General features: G+C 36.3%; 1 protein-coding gene across 3 annotated transcripts in view; it reads right to left on the bottom strand.

The window, feature by feature from the left end:
• PIK3C2G (phosphatidylinositol-4-phosphate 3-kinase catalytic subunit type 2 gamma) overlaps positions 1-22,577 on the bottom strand; it is a 342,287-nt gene that overhangs the window by 282,403 nt on the left and 37,307 nt on the right. For all 3 annotated transcript variants that reach the window (XM_059082718.1, XM_059082719.1, XM_059082720.2), the window contains exons 6-8: positions 20,164-20,234; positions 15,750-15,813; positions 1,453-1,575 (exon numbers count right to left, since the gene is read on the bottom strand). In XM_059082718.1, the coding sequence (XP_058938701.1) occupies positions 1,453-1,575; positions 15,750-15,813; positions 20,164-20,234 (258 nt within the window). The remainder of the gene's footprint in view (positions 1-1,452; positions 1,576-15,749; positions 15,814-20,163; positions 20,235-22,577) is intronic.

Here is a 22,577-nt window from a genome sequence, read left to right as displayed (position 1 = left end):
GAGAAATGAATTAATTTTCCAAAGGATATTCATCTAGAAAGTTGTAGATCTTGAATTCAAATCATCTTTGTGTGACCCTATGCTCTTTGTGTTTTATTATCAGCTCTAGGTATTTGTAATATCTCCAAAATGTGATAATCTAAGAGAAACGAATGTCTTTTTGAAAGTTAATTCTCACTACCTTGGTATCCTGGCTTAACTTCAAGTGTTGGAAAATCTTTTGGTGGTATAACTCTATTTCTCCTTAGTTATCACTATCACTGTTCATGTAATGCAAATAAGGTATTTAAATTTCTATATTCATTATTACATCTAATCGCAAAAACCCACAATTCTAATTATAATAAGACATAGGAAGTCCAACATTAAGAAATTACTGATTTTTATCAGTCACCTATTTGAAAAAATAAGCATGGCAATTTGTATATATTAGTATAATTGTCTACTTTCTAAATCTTCTTTTTGAATTTTCAAGGCTGGCACATTCAAGGTAATATAATCTCTGCTGTTCCTATCCATCCAGATAAGGAATGAATGCGATCACTGTCTCATGAAGTTTCATATGTACTGGAGTGTGTATAGAGGCCTGGATTCAAATCTGTTTTGCTACTTATTAATCCTCTGTACACAAGCACTCTAAGCATCAGATTTTAATACTAAAATGAACTTTAAAATACCAACTTCAAGGTATTGCTGTGAGGATGAATTGAAATAAAATAAAAATTAAGTGAAATGAAATAATACGTAAATGAAACTATTATTGCAATGCACTATCAAGTATTAGTTATTATTATCAGCAGCATCATATCTTTTGGCTTTATCACATGCTAAACTAATAACAAGATTGAATGATTTGTTGTAACCAGATGTCCTAGTCTTTTTCTTGGGCAATAAACACACGTAATCTACATCATATTTCTGAGATTTAAAAAAACAATCACAGAATACTCATTTTTTAAACTGAAAAACCAGGAAATCATCACAGAATGTGAGATCATAGAAGCAGTGTGCCTTGAAGATTCAGCAAAAAATACCACATGAACTGATCTCTTCTTTCCTGCATATGTGCTTGTCCATGCAAGCATGGGTGCTTACATCTGCATACTCTGGTGTGCCTGAGAGCCATTAATAGACTATACAAACACTTGCCTGTGAATATTATTATATAAGCATATTCATCTAGGTAGGATTGTAGAGTTGATTTCAGTCTCACTTGAAGGTTATATTGTAGTTACACTTCAAAGGTATAAGAAATTTCCTTTTAATTTAATTAAGTCCTTTTGGTATAATAGAATTAAGTTTCCATTACCCACAAATGATTGAAATGTACATGTACCCCCACACACGCACACACCACATATATGCTAGTTAGTCACAAGTCTTTCACTCTCCTTAATTAATTACTGAACTTAGGTTTAAAATAATTACTGTGTAATAAATGAGTATATTTACCTCTGCTTTTCTCTGAAGAATAAGATTTAGTTCATTTACAGCATCTGTAATTTGTTTGGTCTCCACACATCCCAGAATAATGCATATATTTTTAACATCTTCAATAATATTATCCACATTTTGCTGTAGATGAAAAGATTGACATCTTACAATTTATTGCAATTAAGGGGACACTAATTTATCTTTAAACTACCTCTCTTTCCAGGAAGAGGAAATGGAATACAATGTGGTTGTTTCCATGTAAACTGTTCTCAAGACTGGTTATCCTGTGGCCTAAGCCATAATTTGCATTAAGTAAATGCTGGAAAGTAGGACTATTAGTATTTTATATATATCAACTCTAATTTAACATTATCTGATATAAAATGGGAGGGAGAGGGAGATAGAGAGAGAGATTGAAAGTCTGTGGCTCCTGCAAAATACTTTGAAAGCAACTGATGGCAGACCGATGTAGAGTTTCAGAATGCATCTGTGTTTGTAAGCAGTGTACAGGAGGGCAAAATTACTAAAAATCCGAGTTCAGAACAAATTTGGGACAATGAAGTTTGGTGTTGGGGTGTTTGGTAATCATTCGATTGTATTGTCTTTTAAGCAACTGATGTTTCAAAAAAATCACTGAAGACAAGTACGGTCTACAGTAATGACCAGCTATTCTTGAAATCAAAATTCTGGCTTTGCTTAATATAGTTATACACAGATTTTGTGGTCACAGTTCTAAGAGCTTTTCATTGTTTTATTTTTTATTTCTCAGCTTTCACATGTTCTTAAATTAGCTTTCATTTTAAAAAATGCCCTCTTTTGTCCTTATTCTTTTTTTGTGTTTTACCAGTAACTATGTTGAGAAGTATCCTTTCTTCTTTAATCCTGTGCTAATCACCTTTCACTCTATAATATTTTAATGTATTTTATCTGTATCATTAATAATGTTGGCCTTTCAAAACACATCAGCTCTATCAATTCCAGAATCACAGTCATTCCAATGGAGGATTTCAAAATGGAGTTTATTTCAAAAGAGGTGGAAAAATATTTTTCCTTTTTTTTACACAAAGATATGAATTCATAACATAAAAGGAATTTAACTCTACTTATTCTAGATCATTTTCTTAGTAAAACATTATCAATATAAAGACAGAAAACAGGTATTATATTTAAGGAACATCATTTTGTGTCTTTTGTGGAAAAACAAAACTTTTAAATATGTTGTCAGTACCTTTTATAAGATTTTACAAACACTGAAAACTGATGAGAAAACCTACAAAAAATGGCTAATACTTTGAAAGACACAATCAGGACTCCAGAATTGTCAACAGACTTGATTAATGAGCTAAAAGTAAAAAGAAATTAACTTAATTGGGTTTCATTTTAAATCTTTCACAGATTAAGAAAATACAACTGCTCAGTTATAACATGGGAAGAAAAATTTATGAGTAATTCATGTGGAAAAAACTCAATTGTTTTATTTATGTGTGAATTCAGTGAGTCAACATTGTGACATGGCTGCCAGAAGAGCTACTTTATTATTAAATTAAATTAGAAGACGTGTACTCTTCATAACCAGAAAGTTAGAGCTCAGCACATGTGTATAATCTGAACTGGAGTTTAGTGTTGAATACCACATTTGAGACTGAACTATTAACAAATAGGGCTTTCCCCAAAGAGAGCAACCCAATTAATATGTTAACATACTCATTCACAGCAGCATAGGAAACTCTGTTTCCAGCTCCGCAATAAGGTTATGTGTGATAAAATCCTGATTCTGCCCCATTTCTACCTAGGACCATTATCAAATTATTTAACTTCCATAGGCCTGAATTCCCTCTTCTGTAAAATTGGAACAATAATAATTGATTTTTGGTTTGTTGTAAAATTAAGTAAGGTAAAATAGAAAAGGTGCCTGGCAGAGAATAAGGGCTAAATTTTAGTTAATTCATTTTTAATTAATTCCTTTTTATCCATTCACACAGACTTTTCAGTTTATAAGAGAAATCAGACACTGTACTTGCCCAGATAACAAATAAGATGAAAATTTTAAAATCATTAAAACTATGAGAGAGGTATGTATTAGGTGCTGAGTTTAGTTTGCATTCGTACATTCTTAGTAGATATGTGATATATGTGAATTTATAGGAATCCATAAAATATTACTAAAGTACAAATGCTGGGTTGACTTGGGTCACTCAGCTAATTTGCTGCATCTCTTACTGCAGTCTTGCAGTGCTTCTTATCTGATCTCTTTATCTCATTTGGTCTACATAAAAATTCTGAAAGATAAATATTTACTTCATTTTTGAGTCACTGAGTTTGCTAGATTACGTTAAGTGAAATATTGCAGTTGTAGAATTAACTTGGTGATTAAGGATTGAGCACCTACAGGAAGACTGGTTTAAGATGATTCCAAAACTTCACACTCTGAAAACCAAAAGACAGAGTGCCATTAATTATGGCGGGAAACACAGGCAAAATGGGAAGAGTTTTGGTGGAATTGTGATGCGTGTAGTTTTTGATACACAGAGCTTGAGTTGCCAATGGGATAATCAAGTAGACTCAGCCTTCATCCGAAATGCAGTGGGGTTCTAGCTCTAGCAATTGTTGGACTGAGAAAACATAGACACCTACACACACACATACACACACGCACAGTGTGTGCTCACATAAACATTAGCTGAACCACAGAAAAAAATGTAAATCCAAACTTGAGCCCAAAACAAAGATAGGATAAATCTCTGGCTGACAGAAATTTAAGGAGGGAGCTTAAAGCCTGAGCAGTAGCTTCAACATTGATATGTCAGTGGTCTGAAGAAAATGTCAGCGGGCTTAGAGATTGGTGTTTACTGCTTACCATGGGAAAAGTGCTGAAATTTTAGACCTAAACCAATTGGTTGAGGTAGGGAAGGGGCAGACCTGGAGCTGAGATCCCTGAATAAACCCCTGACACTGGATAGATTGTCACCTGCAAAAGGTGGGAGAAGAAAAACAAAGCCTACTGATAAAGAGAACTTTTGAGGGATCCTCTCTCTACCCTGGGGCTTTGAATGAGGAAAATGATTACCTGAGAAATCATGTTATGTGTAGTTGTGGAGTATTAATTTACACTACCCTTAGCAGGAAGTTATGCTAGAAATAGTGCCAGAGTGTTGTTACTATTTTGGACTCAGGCAAAAGCAAATGCAGAACTTTTCTGACCCCAAACCATGAGGTTTCCCGCCCAAATATACATACATGTGTGCACACTCCCACCCACACATACACATACATCATGTTTGGTGGGGAATAATCAGCCTAAAGTTTACAAATCCCAGGATGGCTGATCCATCATATGAGATATTCTACAGACACAAAACACAGGATTAGTGCCTGATTTCAAGAGATATCAAAGCTAGATTTGGGAATTATTTTCATAGAGGTGATACCTGGCTAAGAAATTGGATTTGATTGTCCAGAAGGAGAATATAGATAGAGGAAAGAAAAATGGAAACCTGGGTATATAACAGTTCAGAACATTTAATATTTAGATGATGGAGGAGGAGTATGGGCCCAGTTGGAGCACACAGTACTGAGGCATAAGCCATAAAACTACAGTTTAACAGGCATAAAGGAAAGATAGTTGATGGTACTAGGAAATTTCAGTTTGGAAAAAAAGAAGAAAAAGGAAACATAATCACTTTCAAGTTTATGATGATCTTTCAGCTGAAAAGGGGATTAGATTTATTCTAAGTAGCTCTGGAATGATAAATTAGAAAAAATGGTTGCAAATTTAGAGACATTCATTTTGGCTCAATAATTTTTGTAAAAATTATTTCTTCCAAAAATTGAGTAGGCTGCCCTGTGCGTAGAGAGTTCTTCCACATTATAAGTATGCAAGCAATCAGGAATGTTTAGAGGAAATTTTTGCATTAAATAGGAGTTCTAGACTACCTCTAAATTCTTTCTAACTGTGGGTTAATGAAAACTAATAATAATGCTGTGATGTTATTTTATGTGCTATATTCCAGGCTTATCTTAGAAATATTTGACGTGTCATAGAGTCTGAAGGAGCAGCATTCTAATACTTCAGATATTAAGCATATTTTTAAAATATTTTGAACATTGGTGAAGATTGGTAACAAACTTTTCTTATCTGCATCTTTCTGGAAAACAAAACCAAACAAAAGAGCATAAGGTTCCCCTGCTACCCCATTCCCTTCATTTAGGTGTGATGGAGACCAAAGTAATATGTGTTGAAAACAGCCACGTAACAGCTTGCCATTTTCCAAGTTTTATATAAATCTTAATGAATTTCTTTTTCTGTTTACATACTGAAAATTATCAACTTCAGTTAATGAATTTAGAGACAAATTGAGAATTTAGAATTATTTTTATTCTAGGTTCAATAGTGCTATTACAAACTGCTCCTTAAAGAAGAATAGTCTTTGGATTTTCATTTCAGCTTAAAATGTAGAACTTTGGAGCCACTGTAACAATGAAAAAAGGCAGATAATATACAAAAATCGTAATTTTTGCTGACCCCACTAGAGGTCAAAAGGTGACCAAGTATACTGAATTCCAAAGAGTGGTAAGGGGAGATGGAGCACACATTTGACCTTCGGTAGAGCACCGGAAAACTAGGCGGCCAGCATATATGAGAGTAAGAATAAATCAGCCAAAATTTTAAAAATTCTTGAAGACTAGAGTTAGCACGTCAGTTTGGAATATCTGGGAGTCCAAGACACAAGGTGAGTTAACAATCTTTTGTAAGTTCTTTTCTGGACACCTACCAGTTGTTCAGGGGAAATAATGAAGACAGTGCAGGAAGCTGAAGGTCCATTCAGCAGTGCAGTATGTAGGAGGTGATCAGCTTTCTGGGAGAGAGGTATGAAAGATCTAATTCTGTAGATCTTTCTCTCATAAGAAGCAAAAGCTCTAAGTTCCTGGTTTATGATATTAGAAAAAATGATGATACTAGAAGAGATAGAAATCCTCTCTGACCCTGACCCCAGGCAAAAATCTCTTGCTTTTTGAGCAGGGGAGAAAAAGCAAAACCTTTCTGGGGGAGAGGTAGGACATGGGTTAAGATCTTTGCTGATGAGAGAATGGTGGAAGCAAAAACCTTTTGCTCCTGGGGTAGGGGCAGGAGACCTGTCTTGAGTCCAGGATCCTACATGGATACCAATCAGCAGTCAGAAACCACGGAAGAGGGGCAGAAAACTCTCTCCTGTACAAGACTAAGTGCAGATAAAAGGTACAGTTTGGCTGCCAGAAAGTTCCAATCTTGAGGCAGAAATGCTAAGAAAGTTCCAATCTTGAGGCTCAAAAACAGTCTGCCTGAGGCTGTGGTAGATCATTACCACAGAATTCCCTTTACCCTACTACAAAAATGAGTCTATTTTGAATAATAGACAAGAGCAAAGCACTGCTAGGGGAGAGACAAAAAAGTATTGCGAGAGATCTTCTCTGTGGCATAGGCAATCAAGGACTGTTGAAAGCTGAGGGTGAAGCAGGAACAGAGAAAAAGACGCTAGTACTGCAGGCCCCCTATATAAATACAGGTAATAGTAACTGATCACTGGAGGAGTTTGAAGCCTGATGTGCCCTGATGATAATGATAGCAACAACAAAACACAAAGCTCAAATCTTGATTAGATTTATCGACTTTACATAATAAAAGCATAACAGAATATATAACCCAGACGTTAGAACAATCAGACAAGGACTTTTAATAACTACGATTAGCATGTTAACAGGATCTAGTGGAAAATGTGGACAACATGCATAAACGTGGGGAATTTCAGCAGAGATATGGAAACTATATATGAGTCAAATGGAAATAATAGAAATATAAAAATATATTTGGTATTAGAGATGGGGAATTCTTTCAATGAACTCATCAGCAGATTGAACACAGCTAAGGAAAGTATCATTGAAATTGAAGATAGGTCAAGAGAAATGATCCTAACCAAAACCAAAGGGGAAAAAGAGTGGGAATAAAAACCAGAACATACCATCTAATACTTGTCAGAGTCATACATGCATTTGGAGTTCTGGAAAGATAAGAATGGGGCAGAGAGATATTTAAAGAGATGAAGGCCAAAATATCAGAATTTGTGGGATGCCACTAAAATTTAGAGGCAAATTTATGGCTTTAAAATTTGAATCATTCTATGTCAAAGAAATTGAAATTATAATAAAATCCTTCTTATAAGGACAACTCCAAACAGATGGTTTCATTGGTGATTTTTATCAAATATTTAAGGAAGAAATAAAACCAAATCTACTCAAATTATTTCAGAATACAGTCAGAGTCAGAGGGTATATTTCTCAACTTAATTTATAAAGCCAGCATTACTCCAATGTTAAAATCAAGCCACAACATTATAAGAAAAGTATAGACTGATGTCTCTCAGAAATACAGATGCAAATATCCTTAACAAAATATTAGCTAATTGAAGCCAGAAATATGTAGAAAGTGTTCTAAGTTGGTTCAAAGTGTGGTTTATCCCAGTAATGCAAGGATATTTTTAAAATTTGAGAAGAATAAGTGAAAAAAATCATATGCCCATCTGTATAGATACAGAAAAAGCATTCGATAAAAATCATCACCCAGTTATGGTATAAACTCTTAGCTAATTAGGAATAGAAGGAAACTTCTTCAACCTAGCAAGGAGCAACTAACTTCATGCCATAACCATGTAACTTCCAAATAACATCATACTCAGTGGTGAAAGACTAACTTTCTCTCTAAGTTTAACAAGAAGGCAAGGATTCTGCTCTTACCACTTGCCACTTCTAGTAAAATTCTACTGGAGATCAGGTAAAAGAGATACATATTGAGAGAAAGTAAATCTTTAGTTCCATTATGTCTAGGATGGCAGGGTTTTTACTGCAGGTAAGTACTGGGGCACTTTTTTTGTAACAAATGTTTTATATCTTGTTTTTCATGGTTGTTATATAGGTATATACATTTTCAAAACTAGTCAAAGTGTACAGTTTACATGAGTGTATTTTAATTTATATATGTAAATTAAACTTCAAGAAAGTTGATTTAATAAATGTGACATCATAATGAAAGTAAGATAGAAAGTAAACAGTTTGATGTTATGTTTAAAAAGAGTAAAGAATTATGAAGGCATTAGTAGTCAGCAAAATAAAAATTAAAACTGAAATAATATCTCATTACATATACCTCATGTAAGCAAAATTTTTAAAAGTTGGACTATACCACACATTGGTGAGAAAATAAAGCAATGGGAACTCTTATATATTGTGAAATGTGTATGACCAAACGAAGTGTTTGGTATTACCTTGTAAGTCTATGGCCCTAGTTATGTACCCTAGAAAACCCCCTGAGATTAGCTTGAATGTACATCAACAGTAGAATAGATAAGTTGAAGTTTGCTAATCTAATTGAGTAATGTACAGCAATGAAAATAATTCAAAAGCATATATAGAATAATGTGGATAGATCACAAAAACAATATTGAGTGAAAAATACGGGGCACAAAAAGTACACATAGTTTGATTCCATTTAGGTACATTAAAAAAGAAACCTAAACCTTTAAACAGGCATACCTCATTTTATTATGTTTCACTTTATTGCACTTTGCAGATATTGCAGTTTTTACAAATGAAAAGTTTGTGGCAACCCTGCATTGAGCAAGTCTATTGGTGCCATTTTTCCAACAGCATTTGCTCACTTCATGTCCCTGTGTCACATTTTGGTAATTCTTGCAATATTTCAAACTTTTCATTATTGTTGTATTTGTTATGGTGATCTGTGATCAGTATTCTTTGATGTTACTATTGTAATTGTTTTGGGGCACCATGAACCTCACCCATATAAGGTGGCAAATTTAATCTATAAATATTGTTTTGCCTGCTCTGCTTACTGGCTGTTACCCCATCTGTCTCCCTCTCCTTGGGCCACACTCTTCCCTGAGACACAAAAATTTTGAAATTAGGCCAATTAATAACCCTGTAATAGCCTCTAAGTGTTCACCTGAAAGGGAGAGTTGCATATCTCCCACTTTAAATCAAAAGCTAGAAATGATTATGCTTAGTGAGGATATCATTTGACATTAAGCATGTCGAAAGCAGAGACACGCCAGAAGCTAGGTCTCTTGCACCAAACAGCCAAGTTGTAAATGCAAGGGAAAAGTTCTTGAAGGAAATTAAAAGTGCTACTCCAGTGAACATAGGGATGATAAGAAATAGAAACAGCCTTATTGCTGATATGAAGAAAGTTGCAGTGGTCTGGATAGAAGATCAAACCAGCCACAGCATTCCCTTAAGCCAAAGCTTAATCCAGAACAAGGCCCTAACTCTTCAATTCTAAGAAGGCTAAGAGAGGTGAGGAAGTTTCAGAAAAATAGTTTGAAGCTAGCAGAGCTTGGTTCTTGAGGTTTAAGGAAAGCACTTGTCTCTATAATATAAAGGTGCAAGATGAAGCAGCATTGCTGATGTAGAAGCTGCAGCAAGGTATCCAGAAGATCTAGTTAAGATAATTAATGAAGGTAGCTACACTAAACAACAGATTTTCAATGTATGTAGACAAAACAGCCTTCTCTTGGAAAAAGAAGCCACATAGGACTTTCATGGCTAAAGAGGAGAAGTCAATGCCTGGTTTCAAAGCTTCAAAGGACAGTCTGACTCTCTTGTTTGGGGCTAATGTAGTTGGTGACTTTAAGTTGAACCCAATGCTCATTTACCATGCTGAAAATCCTAGGGCCCTTAGGAATTATGCAAAATCTACTCTGCCTGTGCTCTATAAATGGCACAAACAAGCTTGGATGACAGTATATCTATTTACAACATGGTTTACTGAATACTTTAAGCCCACCATTGAGACCTACTGCTCAGAAAAAGAGATTCCTTTCAAAATATTGATATTATGCGTATGGGCAAGAGCTCTGATGAAGATGTACAGTGAGATTAATGTTGTTTACATATCTGCTTATACAACATCCTTTCTGCAGCCCATGGATCAAGGAGTAATTTTGACTTTTAAGTCTTATTATTTAAGAAATGCATTCTGTAAGCTATAGTTGCCATAGATAGTGATTCCTTTGATGGATCTGGGCAAGGTCAATTGAAAACATTCAGGAAAGGATTCACCATTCTAGATGCCCTTAGGAACATTTGTGACTCAAAAGAAAAGATCAAAATATCAACATTCATAGGATTCCCACATTCATAAGAGTTGGAATCAAGAAGTTGATTCCAACCCTCGTGGATGACTTTGAGGAGTTCAAGACTTCAGTGGAGGAAGTAATGGCAGATGTGATAGAAACAGCCAGAGCACTAGAATTAGAAGTGGAGCCTGAAGGTGGGATTAAATCGCTGCAATCTCATGATAAAACCTGAACAAATGAGGAGTTGCTTCTTATGGATGAGCCAAGAAAGTGGTTTCTTGAGATGGAATCTACTCCTGGTGAAAATGTTGTGCAGATTGTTGAAATGACAATGAAGGATCTAGAATATTAAATAAACTCAGTCGATAAAGCAGTGGTAGGGTTTGAGAGGAATTGACTCCAATTTTGAAAGAAGTACTACTGTGGGTAAAATGCTGTCAAACAGCATTGCATGCCACAGAGAAATCGTTCATGAAAGGAAGAGTCAATTAATGTGGCAAACTTCATTGTTGTCTTAAGAAACTGCCACAGCCACTCCAACCTTCAGCAACCAGGACCCTGATCAGTCAGCAGCCATCAACATCAAGGCAGGATCCTCCATCAGCAAAAAAGATTACAACTCACTGCAGGCTCAGATGATGGTTGACTTTTTTTTTTTTTTTTTTTTTTGTGGTACGCGGGCCTCTCACTGTTGTGGCCTCTCCCGTTGCGGGGCACAGGCTCCGGACGCGCAGGCTCAGCGGCCATGGCTCACGGGCCCAGCCGCTCCGCGGCATGTGGGATCTTCCCGTACCGGGGCACGAACCCGTATCCCCTGCATCGGCAGGCGGATTCTCAACCACTGCGCCACCAGGGAAGCCCAATGGTTGACATTTTTTTAGCAATAAATTATTTTTTAACTAAGGTATGTACATTGTGGGTTTTTTGACATAATGCTATTACGCACTTAATAGACTACAGTATAGTGTAAACATAACTTTTATATGCACTGGGAAACCAAAATAGTTCACGTGACTCACTATTGCCATATTTACTTTATTGTGGTGGCATGAAACTGAATCTGAAATATCTTTGAGGAGCCTGTATTGATAATGGATGCATACTTTGGTGCTGAAATGGTAAAGAAAAGCTACAACGTGGCTTTTCACCAAAGGATATCTCTTATGTAGAAGAAAAGAGATATGAAGTGGTGTAAAAGCAGATCCTATGATATTGGCAATATTTTGTACCAAACTTATTGTGTAATAAGATTGTCTGCTTAGTTCTTCTTCTTTAATGGGTGTGTGTGTATGTGTGTGTGTTATGTTCTTCGTATATTATATAATTCACTGCACAAATCTTAAATCATCAAATCATGTTATTCTTTTGACAAAAACCTTTAATTCTGTATCTCACTAGGAATGCAGATTATGTTGTTTAGTGATTATCTTCCTTATTGAAGATCTTTCAGTTTTCTTCTTCTTCATGTCTGGCAGTGTTCTATACATAGGTTTGACTTTTAGTAGTTTCAATCTACCTTTTATTTCTGCTAAGGTAGGTTCTAGTTCTGCAAAGGTGTTTTATTTCGCTTGTAACCTGACTTTTTCTCCTTCGTGTCTTTGACTTCTCCTTTTGTGACCTTTCAGCTGGTCCTTGTTACCAATTCATTTCATCCTATTTTCTTCTTATGATTTTTTTACTCCTTTCCCACCTCTTATATTCTGTTGTGAACGCAAATCAGTTTTGTGACATTTTTCTTCTAGATCCTATACAATCCTCTACTTTAGTAATAGTGTTAAAAATAACAATTCTAATAGCAATAAAATAACCCTTGTACTTATCTTTTCTTGAACATTTTTTATCTTCCAGCCACTATATAATATTAAGCACATTACATCTATTGTTCAGTTAATTTTAAAAAACATCTCATTATTTTATTATCTTCACTCTAGTGATGAATAATATAAACTCAAGGATGGCTGAATTAAAACCTCCCTAGTGGCAGAGCGTTTGCAAATATGTTTACCTGACTTTGGAATCTCTGCTCCTAAATTCTGTTTTTACTGCCACTCTGATTAAATTATGTTTGATATCGAAACTTCTGAAAATCTAACAATTGATCTGCTTGTTACTAAGAAAGTTTCAGTTCTAAAAAAGTAAATATATATTATCAGATCCCTATGTGCCCCGTTTCTTTCTCCTTATAAATGGAATTTTTGGTCTCTCTCTAGAGGCTAAATATTGTTGGATTTTGGTCTTGAGGAGAGGAAAGTGTGAGTTAAGAATTATTCTGCCTTCCTTATTGAATTAGTTATGCCTGAATAATAGAGATGCCATATTTTTCTGATTAACTAGTTGGTACATCCTCTGAGCCATGGGCTTGATGGTAAAGGGTTTGGAGGCTTTTAGCTCATTTCATACCAGGCAGATGTTTCATGAAGCCAAACTACATTTTGAAGCATGAATAGATTTTTCTCAGTCCAGATCCATTTGGTTTACAATTAGTTCATCAGTTACTAGATCCTATTGTAGGTTTGTCATCAGTGGTAGGCATTGCTAACTGTCTCTAAAGGTCCTACTTGGCATTTAAATAAAATTTTGGAGACAATGCACTAGAGGTTACTAGGAAAAAGCAACTTTGAATCAGAAGCTGATTCTTCCTGCACTAGAGGTTACTAGGAAAAAGCAACTTTGAATCAGAAGCTGATTCTTCCATCTAGATTGAAATCTGGTTTTACATTGCTTTGTCCTATACATACACTGCTCTGTGTGCATTATGTGAATATGCTGTCTTTCCAACTAGATCATCAGCAATTTCAGAGCATCGTTCTGACTTTGATTTCTGTTGATTCCAGTGAGTAAATAGTTCAGTAATTTGTACTAAGTAAGCATTAAGTAATACCTTAGGGGAAAATTCTTTCTCTTTCTTATCAGAATATAGCATGAATACAGAAGACATTCCTTAATTATGAGTAGAATAGAAGAGAGGAAAAAAAATGCCCAAGGGAAAGGCTCTATGTAAATTACTTACAAAATCAGCCATTTAACAAACATAATAGGATGCCCAATCTGAAATAAGTCAAGTCTAAAATATGTTAATAGCGATTGCTGAGGAAATAAAATACTTGGAAATTTAAGTTATCCATATGATTCAATAATATTCATGGCATATTTATTCAGCCTGCTTGTTTTTTTTTTCAAATCGTGTAATAATCCAAGTTTGAGAAATATAAAAATTATTCTTCAAATTGGTACTGTTTTCAAGGCTGATGAAATGCTACTTAATGCACTTGTCAAACAAATGGAAAGTACAAAATTGTGAATTGATAATATCACAGTCTGTCCTCATTTCTTAGATATTTAGCTATTGATGCTTCGTAGGAAGAATGTCATTTAAAAAGTTCATTGTTTGGGGGGGAGTTCATGTGGAAAGTTGCAGACACTGGCCTATTTATAAAATAATTCAGATGTGGGTGATAACTATTTGCCAGCGATAATATAAAGACAGTATTTCTTTGATGTTTTGCCAACTTTTCAGTCATTTTGGAACAATTGGTTTCTTTCAAAAATGGTTTCTTTCAAAGTGAAAACATTGGAGGCTTCATATGTAGGTGGTATGATCAAACTTCTATATTTGGAAATTAAGAACTGTTACAGATTCTCAACAATTTGTGCATGTGTTTGTGTGTTTGTAAAAAGATATCTATGATACATGAGCAGTACTGAGACATTTAGATAATTAAAATTCATCCATAAGAAAGTTATGATAACCTCAAAAGTATATCTGTGTCTAGTCAAGAGACATAAATGATCTAGGAATGAAGTCTTAATGTGCCCTGGATACCTGGTAAATTTCAAATTCTATGCTAGAAAGAATGACTATGACAAAGAAGTAGTAATTATGACACTTTTATGAGACTTAATTTAATTTTCACATTCCACATTTTAAACTTCCAGATTCAGGCCAGGCTCAAGAAAGAAAAATGGAATCAGAGTGAGAGGATTACAATTTGGGAAGGAATATGAGCTGTGTATTTGTCATCACCATATCTTTACATGTTTATGTGGAAGTCACATATGAGTTTGGTATCTACATCAAGAAATATAATTTATTATTTTCAGAATACTTTACTGTTTTTTAATATTAGGAGTGGTTATTAAGATCTGTATCCTTTTATATATATCAAGAGTCATTTTTTTAGTGGAAAAAGGAGTCTTGTTTTCAATACGTTCTCTTACCTCGTTTTCTGTAATCATACAGAGTTTTATCTGTGGAAGACTGATCCTTCCCTGGAAGAACAACCTATAAGAAATGATCTGCTTAATGGTGACTACAACTTGGATGCCCAATAGGTGGCCAAGTCTCAGTAGTCTTGGACTGAATCCATTTTGTTCCCTGCCAAGCTAGCTTCTCCTATCTTGACTGTTTTAGTTAATTGTTGTCTCCATGCAGTCAGACAGCAGCCAGGAATCTGGAGGTATTCTGAACACTGTGTTCTTTCATTGCTCACAGTTTTTCACCAAATCATGTAAATTACAGAATTTCACCTGTTATGAATCTGTCTCCTCCTGTCCTTCCTTATAACAGAGCTTTTGTCCATGCCCTCCTCATTTCTTTGGGTTAATGAAATGTCCTATAGTCACCCATCTGCCATTCTACTGCCCTGCATAATGGCTCTATGTCATCAGCTGATAAATTAGAAAATTATTAAATTGTCCATAAAATGTCCTTATGACCCTGCGTAACTTGGTTCCTGCTTGTCCGTTTCATCTGTTCTTTTTCCAGGCTCTCACCTTGAGCCCTAATTGTAGCCATTCCAAATACATACAGTTTCCTAATCACACCAGGCTGTTTGCTACCTGCTCTGTTCATGTTGTTGTGTGCTTAAAGTTATCTCTACTTCCCACTTTCCTTACCGCGCTCTTTCTCTGGCTGGCTTAGTTATTTTCCAACACACAGATCAAATAAGTAAAATTGATAACCTTCTTTGGTGTGTCCCATATACACACAGGTCTTTCATAGTACCTATGACACTTTATTACACACATCTGTTTACTTGTCTGTTTTGCCATGATAGAATGAAAGTCACTCAAGTTTAGACCCCCTGCTTTATTCATCTTTGTATCTTCAGAAACTTGCAAAGCTTTAGAAAAAAGAGTAGAAAATTAATAAAATCTTATTGAATTAATTAAAGAAGTAACAAACGTTAATACCTGGGTTTTCAATAGGTATTTCAGGTGGGAGTCATATTTTTTGATTACTGTTGAGAGACATTGTCTGGAAAGAAAAAAAGAACTTTGTTTAAAGTTGGGTAAGAAAACTTATATTAACTTTAGCACATTTATCACAAGTTCTCCTTTGTCCATGTTTCTATAGCAAACATGGTTTAAAAAGGATTACTGTTGACATACTTTTAAATGTCATTTCAGATGGATGCCTTATAAACTTGGTATAACTTGATAGACTACAAACGTATTTGAAAACTTTAGAACTCCAGGGAAATCCATGACAACTTAACCAAACCTCTGAAAGACTGTTCATTATATCAAACTACTCTTAATTTAAAATATAAGTTGCAAAGGGATTCATAAGCAGATAATGACAAATAAATTGAGAAATACTAAATATGCAAAACTTTTCAGAGAATTGCTTTTAGAATTAATGACATATACTTATCATCGATGGTGTTGTCTTTGACACCAAACCTCTGTGTTTTCTGATATTTTTGCTTTTTTCTCTAAGCTTCTCTTAATGCTTCAGCTTTATCTATACTTAGGTGGAATAGACGTGCGTTGAGCAGAGATTGTTTTGGTTTCACTGTTTAAAATTATTTTCCCAAATATTATTAACTTTCCCTTTCTGTTTGTCCTGAAAACTCCTGAATTGAATTGAATAATCAGTCATAAAACACAGTGTTAAAAACACACCAATATATTTTACAGTAGCTGCCTTCTCAGTCTTTATTAAGTTACCACTTTAGTTAGACAAAATGCATAGAATATGTAAAAGTCCATGGAGGTGTAGGAAAGGAACTGTGAAAGATTTGGGCTATTGGAGGATTTTTATATAAAACCTGATCCTAAAATTTAAAAAGAAAAAACCCTCAAGAATTCACCTGCTTCAGCACCTTTCTATTAGGTATTATATCTATTTTAGAGAAAACTCCTAGGAACCAATGAAGGTATGTGATTTGCCCAACTTCTAAGAGGAAGTCAAGTCAGAGAAGAGGGGGGGCATTGAAATCAGAGCTCGTGCCCTCTAGTGCTTGGTCTCATCACATCACAAAGTGGTCTGAGGAAGGCAGGCAGAGTTGCATTGTATTTCAGAAAGCAGAGTCCTGGGGGTCACCAAGATGGCGCAATAAGAGATACCAGCCTCTCTCTCCTCACAAAGCTCAACGGATAGCTATCCACGGACAAAAACAGCTCTGGGGGGGCGCTCAGGAAACCACCCAAGAAACTTCAACAGCACAGTGGGAAAAAAAAAAAATCAAACCCTGAGAATAATTCCATAAAGAGGGAAGAGAATAGCTTCATTTTGCCTGCATCATCCCATCCTCCAGGCCAGCACTGCTCAGTGCCAAGAGGGAAATCCCCTGCTAGAACGAGTTCCCCTCTCTTGGAAAAGACGAGTGGGGTGAGCGAGCAGCTTCCCCAGCCTTGTGGGACACTGCATGAAGGACCTGCACTGCTTTCATCTCACCCAGAGACCAGCAAAGCTGAGATGGATAAAGGTGGCTAGAACAAGGAAGAAGGGCAGTGGCTACCAGCATCAGCCATGCAGTGGGAGTTACCATGGTTCCCAGCCACCTGCTCTGCAGAAAGCCTCAGTAACTTTCACTACTGAAGAAACCAACAGCCAGCACAGCTGCCACAGAACCCCTGTAGATTTCATTGGTTTTGTTTTCCTCCACACCCCTCCCCCCCCCCCCGCCGCCCCTGCCAGACCCTGAGATCCACACTTGGCAGCTAGCCCAGGCCTTAGTGGCTGATCAAGTGCAAGGTGCTGGTCTGTTCCTCATGTCTGACCCCTTGCAACAGCCCCTCCAGCTGTGCACCTGCATGCCACTAGCCTGACCTCTGTCGCTGGCATCCACTGCCACGTACACATCTGTAGTGAGATCTGGCACCTATGAGAGTACACACAGACAGCCAAGATCCCCACAGCTGTGTCTCGGGCAGATTTGGCCCTTTCTCCTGTCACTGGTCTGCACCACTGGGCTCATCTGCAGCTAGCCCCCAAGCTGTGCACCTGCACACCCTTGTCCTGACTCTTGTCACTGGCTTTCACTGCCATGCACGTGCCCATGGAGAGAGACTGCAGCCACAGAAGTGCACACCAACAGCCAGGATCCCTGCAGCTGCCAGTGCACTCACAGTTAGTCCTAACCCTTGAGACTGGCCCTGCCCCCCACCCCCCAACTATATGAGTGTCTGCAGCCAGCCCCTGCCACTCCACAGGCGCCTGCAGCTGGCCCCCCCAGAGCTGTGAGTGTGTACACCACCAGCTCCATCAGCAACTGCTGCCTGCCCTGGTCCCTAGCTGCTGGACCCGGAGGCACCACTGAGGATCACAACAGCCCTTGCAGCTACTGCAAATCCCCCCCACAGTGCTTACCAAGGCACACAGTTGTTGATGCTGTGGACCCCAGTGACCTGAGCTGAGGAGACATCGTGCCCCCCCGCCCCCACCCCCGACCTGGCGTTGTCTCACAACCCTGCACTTGGTGCCTGGTACCACTAGACCCAGGGTCACAGCATGTTCCAGTTGGCCCTCGCCTGTAGGTGAAGGTCTTTCCGTACTGAAGGCAGCCCATAAAGTCTGGAAGAGGTGACTGCTTCTTCCTGTATACAGACAGCTTTGCAAGGCTACATGATCACAATGAATCAGGGAAATATGACACCACCAAAAGAATACAGTAAACTTCCAGCAACTGACCCCAAAGAAATGGAGATGCAAGAATTGTCTGACAAAAAATTCAAAATGATTGTCCTAAAGATGCTCAGAGGACCACAAGAGAACACAGAAAACGAATTTAATACACTTAGCATAACAATACAAGAACAGAATGAGAAATTCAGCAAAGAGGTAGAAAACGTAAGAAAGAACCAAACACAAGTCTTTGCGCTAAAGAATACAATGACTGAGCTGAAGAATTTGATAAACTAGACCAAGCAGAAAACTCAGTAAACTCAAAGACAGATTTCTTGAAATTACCCAGTTGGAGGAACAACAAAAAGAAGAAAAGGAATGAAGAAATGTCTGTCAACTATACTTCAATTAAAAAAATACAGTAAAAAAAGAAAAGTGAGCGAATAAATCCTATGGGATTCACAGCCTCCTTTTGTCTCTCTGTGCCCCAGGTAGCAGCCACCTACAAGCCACGGCCCTCCACAGAACAGTTCAGAACAGGTCTCTGATTCCCAGGGATTCCCCAATTTTTAAAGAATTTGTCAGGTTTGATGCCTCTCTCTGCGTTTGTTGTTGTGGTAGTTGTTGATTTATAAATTTATTTTGGAATACAGCCTTTGTCTAATATGTCATTTTGATGGGGACCTATCTGATACATGTAATTAGCAATACAGTAAAAATTTGGATTAACTTATATCAAAAGTCCTCCTAAGTTTTACCCATTCTATGATTTTATTGTATGAGGCCGAATACTGGGGGGCGGGCGGGGGGAGAAAGACACAAAAAAGGAAAAAAAAATGGAAAGATATGATAGTTTAATGAAAGAATGTGGCCTTTGCAAATTGCAGACAGCCCTGATTTGAATCCTACTACTAACAAACTGAAAGGCCGACCCCAGGCAAGTTATTTACCCTTCCAGAACTTCAGTTTCCTTGATGTATTGTTATGGGGTTGTGGGGAGAATTAGATGAGACGATGTATACAAAATGCATTAGAACTCCAGGAAGTGATAGCTATTATTAATAGTCACTAAAAACAATTTAAACTCATTCTTATATCAGGCTGTGCTTTAGAGATTTATGACATACCTCCCACACTCCATTTTTTGCTCATTCAGCTCAGAACAACTTTAATTCCAGATAAAGTCACCCTGTAGCACTGATATCTTCTCCCAGGTTAGCTTCCTGATAGGTCTGTTCTTTCATATAATACATGCATAGGTTGAGATATCAGACTCAATTAGGATATGTTCATTTGCTGTCACTTGAGTTTTCCAATTTGAAGTCACACTCCTCTGTTTATAATGTACCACTTATTTTCAGGATGTTCCAGAAAGGAATTTAAAGCAGGAGATGGTGACTTTCAAACTATGGGAATTGAGTTATACAAAGAGCTTAGTGACACATGCACAATCAAATTCACAAAATGAATGAGGAAAAAAATCCTTGAAAATGTAATAACCGGTAGCAGAGATATTTTTAAATGAATGTTAGATTGTTCTGGAAGGTGTTAGCAGCTCTTCAGATGTATCTGAATAGCTGTGAAGAATAGATAATTATTAACAGAATTTGCCAAAGGGAGATATCTATTAAAAGTACAATAGCTTCCACAGTACTAGTGAAAGGACAGTTATTACAATCGACTGAAAAATATTGTGATTTGGCACTTGAGAACTGAGTCAGAAAGTCGTCTTGGAACAGGAATAAAATGTCTTACCTGGATACTTTCCAAATATGCATAAATTCTAGAAGTTGGTTCAGATAAAACTGACTGTGGTCATCTTCATGCTGTAGACAGCAGAATATATTAATATTTATAGAGCGAATAGGAACGAGAATACCAGATAAAAATAGGTCCATAACTTCCTGCTGTCATTGTATTCACCTCTTTTGATAACTCTCATTTATCATTTTAATACTTTAAAGACCTTATAAGACTCTCCTCAACTATATAAGCATTCTTTTCAAAAGTAAAACAGAAAGCTGAGCTTTGGTTGAGGATAAACCCCAAGGGTAGTTGAAACACATCCTGCCATCACCAAGTTCAAACATTAATTTCTCCCAGCAGGAAGGCAGTTTTTCAGACACCAGTTCTCCCACATACGTGCACATTTTCTTTACATTTAGGCCACGAATCCGTGGCAGTATAAGACTTGACAGCTTGCCAGATTGGCCGGCAGACGCAGAATGGACTCCTCCTTTCTTCAGATTTTCCATACCTTGCCACCAAAACGTCAGCGTAAGAGAACCTTCCATCTCATGAACATTCAGTTATGCTAATGAAAGACAACTACTGATAGGTGTAAATTCCAGGAGTTATCAGATATCACTGTATTTTTCTCCCAAGATGAGCAAGAACTACTCATCTTAAAATATGAGTCCTCTTGTCCACATGTATGCACGCGCGCACACACACACACACACACACACACACACACACACACACTGTCACATCATAACTCCTTGATTAGCTCTTCTGGAATCGGCATCCATGAAAACCCTATGCAAGTCTGCAGAAAATGCAAATATACTCCATCATAATTGTACTTTTTCACCACACAGTGATGTTAAGTTTGACAGCTGAATGAGTCCCTCCATGCCTGCAGTGCATGTAATCCTGTATGTCAGTATACACACACAATGTATTTTTAAAACTGCCTATTAGAATTTCTGACAGAAAACATCAGAAGGAAAACCTTTACATGGCTTAAGGTCAAAGGTAAATTAATTTTTATATTGGGTTGTATTGTGAGAAAGAAGGAAGCTAAGTAACATGGAAAGAATAAGGTTATTGTTATAATACCTTGAGTGCATGCTATGAAAAAAGAATGCTTTGTAGAAATGCTAAGGAACTTGAAAACATGAGGCTTACTCAGTAGGAATTTACCTCTAGAGTCACTGGCTGATGAAATCTGAAAGTATCATAGTGGTTAAGACAAATTTTTCTGCAGTAGAGAAAGCAAAACTTTAGGCATGGAGAGGACAATGAAAGAAAAGGGAAAATAGTGAAAACCAGAGCCAGAATAGAGGTAGTAAGATTTGAAGTGTAGTATTCGGCATTTGCCTTATTTCAGAAGTTAAAACCAAAGCAGCATATAAATAATATGACTTATTAGCATATTTCTGAATAGCATAATCATATTCATTTAAAAACCACTTTACTTGGCTTCCAGAGATTCTTTTAGGGGAGGGGGAATTGTCCATTGTCATACAGTGACTTATAAGAAAAAAATTTTATCTAAAGGATCTCAAAGGGTTGGAGGAAAGTTTGAGCAGTTGTCCATGGAATATATTGTGCAATTTACTTTTCTCCAAAGGTGAGGGCCACACCTTTGTCTTAAGAAAAACATTAAGGTATGTTTTCCTTTTTTTCAATACAGAAATCTATTGCTGTAAATGTTTTGTGAATGTTTTCTTGAACTAGAAAGAAATCTTAATTTTACGATTAATGTCTACAATGTTGGCAATACTTTTGATCAAACTTGAGAGAAAGGAGGAAAAAGATTTTTTTTTAAAGTCTCAGCCATTCACAATCACTTCTAATCAAGACAGGAATTTAAAAATTTTGAAATATAGGATGATTTCTAAAGACTGTCAACATGTTTTATGAATAATCTCATGGAACATGAATTAAATCACTATATATCAGTATAATAGAAGTGAGTTTAAAATAGAAAAGCCATCTAAGATGAATTGAGCTTTGCAATGCCTTTTACCATTAGAATACTCTGAAATATCTACTGAAAGTTGATGGTGTCAATAAATTTAATAGAATGATAGCTATCATTATATTCTTAATATTATATAAAAAGAATATTATCAAGCCAATTTTATGTTTTTTACTAGAAAGAAAATTTAATTATTTATAAATGTTTAGCTTACAGCTGAAATTATGAAAATCATAGATAATTTTGACATTATTTCAAATAATAAGAGAGAAGACCATTCACCATTCCCTTACCATAGATATATAAAAGAAAAAAAATCATTGGTCATTTATTTTAAATATAGCAATTCAGACCATGAAGAAGGGTCAAAAATTGATAAACTTTCTCATTTATATTAAATTAATAAGCATACTATGTCTATTCCTGAAAGAATATTTTATGAAACAAGGCAATTATTATTATT

Source organism: Kogia breviceps, chromosome 12 (assembly GCF_026419965.1).
Source record: "Kogia breviceps isolate mKogBre1 chromosome 12, mKogBre1 haplotype 1, whole genome shotgun sequence".
NCBI classification, from domain to species: Eukaryota; Metazoa; Chordata; class Mammalia; order Artiodactyla; family Physeteridae; genus Kogia; species Kogia breviceps.
The sequence above is the reverse complement of the archived record's forward strand: the minus strand, read 5'-3'. Positions and strand labels throughout refer to the sequence as shown.